The sequence below is a fragment of the Bufo bufo genome, chromosome 10, assembly GCF_905171765.1.
Source record: "Bufo bufo chromosome 10, aBufBuf1.1, whole genome shotgun sequence".
Lineage (NCBI taxonomy): Eukaryota > Metazoa > Chordata > Amphibia > Anura > Bufonidae > Bufo > Bufo bufo.
In genome coordinates this window covers 50,193,644-50,205,965 of record NC_053398.1, presented here as the reverse complement: position 1 = coordinate 50,205,965, position 12,322 = coordinate 50,193,644, and the positions used below count along the sequence as shown (strand labels likewise).

At 47.3% G+C, this 12,322-nt stretch overlaps 1 protein-coding gene across 1 annotated transcript in view; it reads right to left on the bottom strand.

The window, feature by feature from the left end:
* The window catches only part of SCYL1 (SCY1 like pseudokinase 1), an 82,201-nt gene that overhangs the window by 57,827 nt on the left and 12,052 nt on the right, over positions 1-12,322 (bottom strand). The window contains exons 2-7 of the mRNA XM_040410587.1: positions 11,975-12,115; positions 10,805-10,927; positions 10,498-10,715; positions 10,313-10,403; positions 9,308-9,463; positions 6,570-6,728 (exon numbers count right to left, since the gene is read on the bottom strand). Of these exons, the coding sequence (XP_040266521.1) occupies positions 6,570-6,728; positions 9,308-9,463; positions 10,313-10,403; positions 10,498-10,715; positions 10,805-10,927; positions 11,975-12,115 (888 nt within the window). The remainder of the gene's footprint in view (positions 1-6,569; positions 6,729-9,307; positions 9,464-10,312; positions 10,404-10,497; positions 10,716-10,804; positions 10,928-11,974; positions 12,116-12,322) is intronic.

Sequence of the window (12,322 nt, the reverse complement as noted above, 5' to 3'; positions counted from 1 at the left end):
TGCCCACAACTGACAGACTGATGTGCCTTATTCTGTGGCATAGATTTAGCCTCTACCAACGAGATGAGGAAGCCATTTGCAGACCCATCCCAGCTTGCAGTTCAGCATGTCCCATGAGTGGGATTCTTCTGATAGCATCTATCATCAAATGGCTTTAGGAAGCCTCCATGAAATTACAATAATTTTGCTGATGGTGGGTAGGATAGAATAATCTGTTAACTTATTCCACTTTGTGGATACTGCAGAAGCCTCGAATCAGCACAGAGGTGTCACCATCTCCTGGGCACCTACAGGGGAGGATCCGCATTTAAGGCTTATCCTGTGGATATGCAATCACATTTTTAAGACATGAAATTCTTTAAAAAACTAGATTTTTGTACTTACCGGATTGACCATGGGTATAGCTGTTGCCGCTAGGAGGTGGACACTAAGCACACAAAGTGTAAGCTCCTCCCTTCAGTTATACCCTTCCAACAGGGACTAAGCTAAATCAGTTAGTGCAAAAGCAGTAGGAGAAGCAAGACAAACAGGAAAACCAAACTATGTACAAACCCAGCACCACGCAGGCCAGAAAAGGCCCGTAAACGAGAGAACGGGTGGGAGTTGTGTCCCCCAACGAACGGAAGAGAAACAGATTTCACGGTAAGTAAAAAAATCTAGTTTTTTCATCCGTATCATTGGGGAACATAGGCTTGACCATGGGACGTTACAGAGCAGTCCCAAGGGTGGGCATAAAACTCTACGCCCCAGAAAAGCGTCAGAAGACGCAAAAGGTGTGTACTCTGTAAAATTTGGAAAAAGTATGCAAAGACGACCAGGTAGCCGCCTCGCATACCTGAAGGGCCAAAGCCCCGTGATGCACTGCCCAAGAGCCCCCCACTGCCTGAGCAGAATGAGCAGTAACCCGGAAGGGTGGGGCCCGGTCACTGACGCGGTACGCTTCCACAATGGCCAAACAAATCCATTGGGAAATGGAAGTTTTAGACGCAGCCAGCCCTTGTTTCGGCCTCTCTGGAATGACGAACAGGGAATCCGTCCACCGGAAAGATGACGTCTGGACAGATAGATGCTAACGGCACTTATCAAATCCAGAGTGTCGAGCGACTACTCACGAGGATGAGACGGGTCTGGACAAAATTAAGGGAGAATGATCTCTTCATTGAGATGGAATGCAGACAAAACCTTCGGAAGGAAGGAATGAACAGGGCGAAGGACCACTGTCCTGATGGAGGACCAGGAAAGGCGACCGACAGGAAAGAGCCGTGAGTTCCGACACCCTACGGATGGAAGTGATTCCCACCAAAAAGGCCACCTTGTAGGACAGGAAGCAAAGCGACACCTGCTGTAAAGGCTCAAATGGTGAAGACTGGAGAGCGCTGAGCATGAGATTAAGATCCCAAGGATTTAACAGAGGACGGAAAGGGGGCGCAGCGTGCGGAACCCCCTGCAAAAAGGTCCGAACCGCAGAAAGCGATGCCAAGTTCCGCTGAAAAAGAATAGAAAGAGCCGAAACTTGACCTTTGAGGGAGCTGAGAGCCAGCCTCAAGTCATGCCCGTCTGCAGGAAAGACAAGAGTGGCGGCAACGAGAAACAAATGGGAGACAGCTGGTGACGCTTGCACCAACTAAAGTAGGACTTCCAGATCCGGTGGTAGATTCGGGAAGACGACGACTTTCTGGCACAAATCATGGTCTGGACAACGACATCAGAGAAACCCAGAGCCCTTAGTACGGCAGCTTCAACAGCCATGCCATTAAATGTAGCGATCCTAAATTCGGGTGGAAGATCGGTCCCTTCGAAGAGGAAGACGCCAGGGTTCATCGGCGAGGAGGGTGACTAGAGATGCGTGCCACACTAAGCATGGCCAATCGGGGGCCATGAGAATGACGGGCAGACCTTCGGACCTGATCTTCCGGAGGAGACGCGGAATGAGAGGAAGAGGAGGGAACACGCAAGGAAACGTGAACTGACTCCACGTAATCACTAGGGCGTCGCACGACAGGGCCATGGGATCCCTGGACCGCGTGACGAAGTTCTCGACCTTGTGGTTGAAGCGGGAGGCCATGAAATCCACGTCCGGCCGACCCTATCGATCGCAGATGGCTAGAACAACTTGCGGGTTAAGAGCCCATTCGCCGGGATCGAGATGCTCCCGGCTGAGGAAGTCGGCGATCCAGTTGTCCACGCCGGGGATGTGAACTGCCGACAGCGCCGCTCTCCGCCCAGCTGAGAATCAGAGCCGTTTCCGCCATGGGTTCCTGGCTCCGGGTGCTGCCCTGGTGATTGAGGTACGCCACAGCCGTGGAGTTGTTGGACTGAACTCGAACCGGAGGTCCCCGGATATGGTCGGTCCAATGCAGCAGAGAGAGACGAATCGCTCTCAATTCCAGAATGCTGATTGGGAGGGAGCGCTCCTGAACGGATAGCACCGTCCAACGGAGAGGAAGGAAAGAGCGGCCCAGCCTCAGCATTGGGGAAACCAACCACAACCTGAAGGCACAGCGGGTCGGGGCAGAGAGAAGTATGGGCTGATCCAGGGAGGGTGGGGAACTGTACCAATTGGTTAGAATGGCTCGCTGAAGAGTCCTGGTATGGAACTGAGCATAGGGAACTGCTTTGAAGGTAGAGACCATGTGACCCAGAGCCCGCATGCAGTGACGAATGGGAAGAGGACGGGGCCGCAACAAGGGGAGAATCTGAAGATGGAGAGTGGATAGCTTCTATGCGGGCAAAAGTACCTTGGCCTGAAAGGTGTCGAGTAACATGCCCAGAAAGGTTATCCGCTGATATGGATAAAGACATGACTTCTGCCGGTTCAGGATCCATCCGAAGCGTTCCAGGGTTTCTAGGACTATGCGCAGGATGTCCGCCATTGCCCGGAATGACAGACCCTTTATCAGGATATCGTCTAAGTAAGAGATCGCCAATTTACCCCTGGCATGGAGCAGAGCCATGACCGCCGCCATAATCTTTGTAAAGACTCTGGGAGCTGTGGCCAGGCCGAACGGGAGGGCCACAAACTGGTAGTGAAAGGGACCCACTGCAAACCGGAGAAATATTTGATGACTGACGCAGATGGGAACATGAAGATAAGCGTCCTTGAGGTCTATCGAGGACAGGTACTCCCTCGATTCCATAGACGCAACGACCGATCTCAGGGACTCTACCTGGAAGCGGCGGAGCCGAAGGAAGCGGTTGAGTGCCTTGAGGTCCAAAACGGGATGGAACGTCCCCTCCTTTTTGGGGATCACAAAAAGAGTAGAGTAGAACCCGCGAAAACGGTTTTGCGCAGGAACTGGGACAATCACTCCCTGCAGAAGTGTATGAATAGCCTGAAAAAAGAAATTTGCGGCCGAAGGAAAGGTCGGAGGAGACGAGCAAAAAAATCGGGACGGAGGGGAGGACCTAAATTCTAGCTTGTAACCCTTTGCAATGACCTCTGTCACCCAGGCATCCGAGACGTGAGCCAGCCAAACATGCCGAAACAGATGAAGCCGGCCGCCCACCCGATCGGAGGGCACCGGAAGTTGCACGTCATGCAGCGGAGGTCTTGGGGTTATAGGACTTGGAGTCATGTTGACGGGCGAGGCTTGAATGAAGGCTTGCGCTTCTGATCCGGGCCAGACTTGTGGGTTGGCCGCTTGAGGCTGGAAGAACTCTGAAAGGGACGAAAAAGAGGTTTACGCTTTTTTGACTTGTTGAAACGAACCCTGTTCTGTGGTAAATGAGTGCTCTTACCACCTGTAGCATCAGAAATAATCTTGTTCAGGCGTTTGCCAAAAAGTCTGCTGCCAGTAAAGGGGAGGGCCGTCAGGGTCCGCTTTTTAAGCATTACCTGCCGCCCAGCAGAAGAGCCATAGGGTACGGCGAATAGCCACCAAAAGAGCTGATGAGCGGGCCATAAGCCTGACCACATCCAGAGAGGCTTCACAAATATACGCACGGGAGAACTGCAGGGCAATATCTGAAAGTTCCCCCGAGGAGAGACTCTGACGTAAATTTGCCCACTCACACATAACTTTGCTCACCCATGTAGAGGCAAAAACCGGTCGCAGTGCCGTGCCCACTGCCTCAAAGGAAGATTTTGCTAAAGATTCCAATTTTTTATCCCTGATATCAGAGAAAGAAGCCCCATTCGCCATCGGCAAAGTGGTATGTTTTGCCAAGCGGGATACTGGCGGGTCAACTATAGATTAGGAGGACCACTTCTTAGTCAAATCCTCTGGAAATGGATAAAGGACGTCTAAGTGTTTTGGCAAGGCAAAACGTCTATCAGGAAAATTCCACTCCTTGGAAAGAAAGTAATCAAAATCCTGGTGGTTGGGGAAACATTTGGGAAACCTCCTAAAGAAAAAAACCAGAGCTGGCCGATGAGGGTGCAGGGTCCTCAACCTGTAAAGTCTCTATAACCGCTGTAATGAGATTGTCCACCATGGAGGACAGCTTTGACGACTGACCCTCAGGAGAGACAAAATCCTCATCGTCTGAAAACCTCGCCTCGGAACATGCCTCTTCCACGGAGGAAACGTTGGAGTGAGACTCGCTGGGAAGTGGCGAAGAGGCAGAGAAAACGAGAGTTGCAGACACCCTTTTGGGGGAGGATGGTCTGGCCTGTTTAGCAGGACGGCCACGATGGCTACGAGCCCCAGGATCCCCTGATCAGACTGGTCAGAGGACAGCCTTGCGGACAAACTCCCCAGTAATACCACAATGGCTTTATTGGTATGGGAGACGTCCTGTACCATCCTTGACAGGGAGCGCGCCCACCCGGCTCTACCATAGGCTGGACAATAGGGGCGACTGGGTCAGGGGCAGAGCCACTTGGCGGTGGAGCAGAGCACAAAGAGCAGAAGGGATCTAACTGACCATATGGAAATTTTGAGCGACAAGAAGCACAAGCAAAATGACCGCCTGCTTTAGGGCCTGGGGTCTGGGCTCAGACATAATGAGAACCCTGTAGTGACAGGAAGGAGGTTGAGGGGGTAGGTTAAACCCTGCAGGAAGGGGAGACAGAGCTTACCCGGCCTGTGTCCCTCAATGCAGCTTGTCAGGAGGTGCCTTGCCAGAGTCCCGCCAAGGTGCATTTAAAACAGGATGTGGGCGAAGGCAGAAAAAGGCGCCAAGATTCACCCCAGGATACAGCTGAAGGAGGGGGAGCGGGGAGAACTTCATGCCCCGCCCCAAAAATGGTGTCGGTCCCTGGCGAAACTGCAGGGAAGCGCAGGCCCGACTCTTCTGCTGAACTCTGCCCCCCCCCCCCACCCCGCTTGCGGGATAACTGAGGTATCGCTAACGGAGGATAACGGAGGTATTGCTGGCCGGGAGATGATAACCAGAAACAACGAGAAGGAGCATAAGGTTGTGGGCATTGTATCACCTACAAAAAGCAGAGGAAACAGAGGAAATGATGCCATTCAAAGGGTTGTTCTGATCACAAACATTTATAGCACATCCACAAGATATGCCATAAATATCTATGAGACGTGGCCCCTCCAGGGTTTGGGGGACCTCATTACCTAACATAGAGAGGCCCGCATGTAACAGGCGTTTATTACATAACCAATGATGAAAATACCTGTTTAAGTTAAGTGGGATTTGTAAAAACTACTTGCAGGGGTGATGCACTCCTATCATACAAAAGTGTAGGTTTTGGGGCATTTATCAACTACAAAAAGCAGAGCAAACATCCAGGAAAATATGCAATTTGAAGGGCTATCCATCTCTACATTCTACAGGATATTCCTTGAATATCTGACAGATGCAGGCCCCACTGTGGTTGGGGGACCTCCTTACACGAAGAGTTCACCACACTTGCAGGTGTGGTGAACTCTTCCTATCAATGTATTTTAAGGCAATGTATTTTAAAGGGGTTGTCAGAGTTATGAAAAAATATATATAGCACTGTAAATCTGATGGACAGCAATATATAACTGAGCTAAGCAAGTTTTAGATAAAAAATATTCCATTTCCTCATTTCCCTGGTTCTCTTCTGGCTCTTTGTTTACCTGCAATAACAACAATCTCTGCCCCTCCCCCTGCTCAGCAAAGGGAGTTAAGAGGTCTGCCCTGAGTGACATGTCTGACTGCTGGGTATTTGCTTCTGCCTTTTTCCCTTTCTGGTTTGAAGAAGACTTTATGTAACAAATTTATATGCCTTAAAGGGATATTCCGGTTCTTAGAAGTTATCCTCTATCCACAGGATAGTTGGTAACTATCAGATTGGTAAGGGTCCTACCGCTGGCACCCCCATGATCAGGAAAACGAGGGTCTCGTGCCCCCTGTAATGAACATAGTGGCCGACGGGGCATGCGCATGGCCTCTCCATTCATCTTTATGGGAATTCTGGAGATATCTGAGAGCAGTTCTCTGGAACTCCCATAGAAATGAATAGAGAATTCACACGCATGTGCGACCAACCACTCCGTTCATTTGAGGGGGGCTGCAGGGGATAGGGGGCCCATGTTCTCCCAACAGTAGGACCCCACCGATCTGACAATTATCCCTATCCTGTGGATAGGGGATAAGGTCTAACAACCAGAATACCCTTTTAAGGTTCCTGCGGTGCTTACTTTAAATAGGGGTGTGAGGATTACGGCGCCTGCACTGCCAAATTCAAAAGCCGTCAGCAGCTGGGGAAGGATTTTATGTCGACAAAAGTCTTCAGGAAAGGAATCCAGATGTTCACTGAGCTGCTCAAAAAATGTCTGACGTTCAGCGGGATCTTTAATCTGCAGAGAAAAGACAGACATAAATGACTGATAACAAAGGAGCTTTTTTTAAATAAAAATAAATAATATAAAACAGCTATGAATATTATAATGCAGTAAAGCAAGTGCAGCATTTATGTTCAAAAGACAGGGAACCTGTCACGTTGAAAATAGTGTCAGAGTTGAAGGCAGCATGAAGAGCAGAAGCAGTGGAGCGATCAATATATAATTTTATGGGAAAATATTCAGTATAACCTGCATTTCATTCATTTCAATTCCTGCACACTCTGGGTTTTTAAGTCAAGGAGGCGGTCTTATCTGTGATTAACAGCTTTCCTATGACTATGTCTTACTTAAGCAAATGTCAGTTATCATGTCAGTTATTCACTTCCTAATACATTATTTTCAGTATTGCCTGGTTTCCAGGTTTTCATCACTGCTGGTTTGTAGAGAACGACCCCTGGGCATGAGCAATAGCCTTGGAGATGTTCTATACAGCTATGGTGGTACCAGCACACAAAGAGATTGTATTACAAGGTCAGGACTTTTTCAATAACCTGTAATACAAATCACTACCGCTTGCCGTCATCATGTGAAAGATGACATATAGGAAAGTTTCAGGGCTGGGATAAGCGTGCATGTGTAACATCCCAGAGTTATGTTACGAAACTCTTTTACCCCGCTACAACCTGTTAAGTGTATCTGCATTGTCATCCTGTGTAATTTAACATCACACCCTCATTAATGTGCATTGAAACCGTTGATAAATGTTTTTGCTGTAATTTCTATGTACACCAGCAGGTGGCAGCAATGTGTTTACCAGGGACTTAGTTCAGTTTAGCATATCTAGACTGGAATAGTACATTCCAGTTTAGCTCCCCCCTCTTTGAGGAGGTGTGGAATGTTCCCTCATCCTGCCTCATGGGTGGGGAAGGAAGTTAGAGTTAGTGTGCCAGCCACCACTGCTAGGAGAAGGCTGTGCTTGTAGGAGCTCTCAGTTCTAGTGATCCAAGCCAGAATCTTGTCTCGGCTGAGATAAAAGATCATCATTCCCAGTCTGAGCCCTTCAGCCTCAGCTGGTAGAAAGCAAGCAGCCACCTCCAGAACTCCAGTAAGAACCATACCCTGTGAGCACAACTGTGAGTTCCGTCCAGAGACCAGGAGAAGCCAAATTCCTCCTCAGCTAGTCAGTCCCCAATACAGCAGAAGATAGCGCACAAGATATAAATTCCTGCCATTTTACAGAGCCACAAGCAGATGACTTATCCTGAAAGAGAGCTCTAGGCACATGATAGAAGCAGAAGAGATAGATTCCTGCCATACATTGCCAATACCTGCTGGGACTTCAGACTATTGCTGTATATCACATGGATTAATGCTGCATCAAGTAAAAACCAGTTTGAACTTTATTACAAGTCTGGATCTCATTTACTGCTACCAAATCCCTCAATTACTCCTACTAGCAAAGCACTCATTTTATTGCAAGTGAGCCAGGATCCAGGAGTCCAGCCGTACCCAGGTAGGAGACACCGTTGACACTATTGCCATTACCACACAGAGACATTACACCACTCTGGCATTCCTAGCCTGGTACGTGAGTTACAACATATTAAAGGGCCCTGTATTAGTACCCTGCGCATGCTGCAATTGGCGTCACGAACAAAAACCATAGACTTGTATACCCATATCCTGACCCACTGCATAATTGGTGTCCGGGTAACTGCACCCACGGTCCGGCTCATTGCACATGCACAGGCAAGTGGCACTGGGATGATGTGATCTTACCCCTTGCCTGTGTCAATCAATCATACCAAGAGGTACCACTCCCCTGCAGCGCCATAAATTACAGACCTAGAGACCAGCAGAAGCGCAGAAAGGATGAGGTGAGAGAATCCCTTTAAAAGATGAGCAGGAGATTTATCAAGACAGGCGTTCCTATACGCCAGTCTTGATCTCATGTGCGCTGGAGTAAAATGTGGCTAATTTATTAAAGGGGTTGTCTCACTTCAGCAAAAAGCATTTACCATGTAGAGGAAGATAATACAAGCCACTTACTAATGTATTGTTATTATCACATTCCTTCCTTTGCTCGCTGGATTAATTTTTCCATCATATTATACACGGATCGTTTCCATGGTTACGACCACCCTGCAGTGGTAGCCGTGCTTGCGCACTATAGGATGAAGCACTAGCCTATGTGGGCTCCCACGGTCCCGGCCAACAGAGAGGCTGACACTTTTTCATATAGTGTGCAAGCACGACCACTGCTGCTGGATTGCAGGGTGGTCGTAACCATAGAATCGAGCAGTGTGTAATGTGATGTAAAAATACAGCAAAGGAGGCAATATGGATAATAACAATACATTAGTAAATGGCTTGTATTAACTTCCTCTACATATTAAATGCTATTTGCTGAAGTGAGACAGCCCCTTTAATAAATTAGCCACATTTTACTCCAGCGCACATGAGATCAAGACTGGTGTATAGTCAGGTTCCCTTTAATGAATTCTGTCTGTGATCTGACTAGATGCTGTAAGCAACAATGACAATTTCTTAGAACACTTTTTTTTATAAATGGGGCCCATTTATCTACTACGGACCTGTATCTCTTCAAGGAACAGATTGGTTTCCACAAAGCTGTTGCTGAGGAATCCCCCAGGAGCACGGCAGTTCTGCAGGAATCGTGCAGGGTTGGGACGGATTTTAGGGTTAGCTCCAACAAGTTCGCAGTAGTTAGGCACCAGTGATTTAGGGATCTAAAGATCACAAAGATAAGCGTTACAGAAGAACGTTTATTTGAGTAAATAAATGAAAAGAAAGAAACAGAACAAACACAATGGAAATGAGGAACTTGTGTTTTTAAATTAAGTGCATTGACTTCTATGGGCTAAAACTGGTACAAATAAAGATCCATTGAAACATACTGCGAATTGACAAAAGAATAAAGTCATATATTGGTGGGCGGTACAAGCACTGGGATCCCCTGTAATCCAGTGAATGAGAGGTCCCAGGGTGCACTATCTTATAAAGGTTGTCCCAATAAAAATAAAATACTATCTTGCAGATAGGGGGTACGTGTCTGACCATCTGGTGTCCGACTGCTGGGGCCCCTGCCGATCACAAGAACAGGGGCCCGTGTTCCTTCATTTGAATGGAGAGGCAGACATGCAAGTGTGTTTGCCGCGCCATTCAACTCTCCTGTGGATGGGGAATAAGTTCTTGTAATGGGGCATTATGGAAGCACTCACTAGTATAATTTTTGTCTAATTTCCCCCCTCTAATACCTAGGTGCTTCATATCAGGCGAGTCTTATAAAGCCCCACAGAAGTGAATGAAGTGGATTCAGATCCATTCTTGGAATCTCTAGGAGTCCTGGCAGTTAGACTACCTACAATCCCATATTGATCACCTATCCTGTGGACTGGTAATAAATACTTTTTTGTCCAATATATTTCAGTTTAAGACTGGCATATGAAACAACGGTCTAAGCAAAACTCCCTCCTTTGTGCCTGCCCATGTTGTGGGAAGAACACTTTCATAGTACATCGCTGGCCTAGATGAAGACTACAATGGGGCACATTTATCCAAGCATACACATGGCATACCTTTCCAAGTGAGCGAAGAGCGGTAGGACGTGGAAGAGAGCCATTAAAGACTTCCCAGATTAAGCAGCCAAGACACCACATGTCTGCTGACCTGTTACACGGAGACCAGACGTCACAATCATACCAGTTCACATTAGTCACATAGAGAATATTTCCATTGGCGGGATTTGGAGAGTCTCACATACCACTTCTCCACAGGAGGCTTTGAGCGGTCTGACTTCTCAGGGGGATTATACTTTTCCAGTTCAGGGCCTTTTTTGGGGGCACTTTCCTCGCTACCAGCTGGGTACACATAGTCCAAGCCCCCAAGTTTCCACTCCCCGGCCCGGTCCACAAACACAGCTGACATATAGACATTGTTGTGAATGAGGTTGCAATCATTCGTCAGAAAACTGAGCGCTTTCTAAATTCAAACGGAGGAAATAATAGTAAGGTTTTAAGCAACAGATTTATAAAGACGTATGATGCAATCAGTGGGACGAAAATACTCACCACTATCTGGTGAAGACCCCAAGAAATTTCCAGCTCGCTGATTCCTCCTGTGTCAGCCCTTGATTTCATGTACGTTCCCAGTGAGGTAACTAGTTCAGTCACTATATATAAAGATTTATCTGTCTGCAAGAACATGTAGAGGAATACAGGCAATGAGCTGCTATAACTGCATTTATCACTGATGGCCTAAAGGGCATAGGGGATAAGTGTCCGCTATAAGGGTCCATTCACACGTCCGTTGTTTCTTTCCTGATCTGTTCCGTTTTTTGCGGAACAGATCTGGACCAGATCTGTACCCATTCATTTTCAATGGGTCCTGAAAAAAAATCAGACATTGAGCTGTCCGATTTTTTTTCAGGACCCATTGAAAATGAATGGGTACAGATCTGGTCCAGATCTGTTCCGCAAAAAACGGAACAGATCAGGAAAGAAACAACGGACGTGTGAATGGACCCTTAGTGTCAGCTATTTCATACAGAAAAAAAAAGTACTTGGACATATACCTCCCCAACGTATGCCAAAAGGGCACTCTTGGTATAAGTTGGGTCAATGGGTCTATAAGGATATATTCAGCGTATGTACTGGGAGCTTTTCCAGTGAATACCACAAATGCAGGGGGTTATTTAAGACCCGTATTTTAGACATAACTTTGGCATATCCAACTCCGGTCTAAATGAAAGCCAGCTTCCTTGCTGGCTTAAATTTAGCCGATTTCCTATGCCTAAAGGTCCCTTTACACGGGATGATGATCTAGCAGATTGTCAGGAAGAAATCATTCCTTCCCGATAGTCTGCTGATCGCTAGAGGAGGAGACCGTTGTATTTACATGCACAGATCTCCTCCAGAGTATGGGGAGGAGCGATCGCTAACGCCATCACCCACCCCGTACTGATCTTTTGTGCTGTACAATTACCCGATGAATGAGCCTTTCGCCCATTCATCTGGTAATCGGTGGTGCATTTACACCGCAATATCATCGGTACCCTTGGAGCCCCAGTCCAAAATCATCACCTAATATAACGCACCAAGATAAAGGAAAGACACAAACAGACCAAATATAATGCGGGATATAAAGAGCTAATGCAACAGGAACCACAGGAAGATTAAGAATGTAGCTTTTATTTTCTCCAAGCATAAAAAAGCTGAAATTCTGCCTACAATTAACTTTACCTCTAAGCCATCCACATACGCTAAGATGTTTGGGTGTCTCAAAGTCTTGATTCTTTTCAGGGCCGATTTAGCCGCTTGTGCCTGTTCTTCTGCTCCAGGACGGATTTCATAAGCGAACACAGATACTGGGTCACCACCGGCCTTATCAATGAAGAGATAAAATAGGAACATACAAGTCAGCCTACAGGTCAAATGTGATAACGTATAATATGTAATAGTAATTACATGTTTGGAATAATAATCAGCCACGGGAAGAGAAGCAGCTTGGGCACATCGATCACTGTGCAGCACACATCTTCTCTACATAGAGATCCATTGAATGTGGGACAAATGGAAGGCAATACCAAA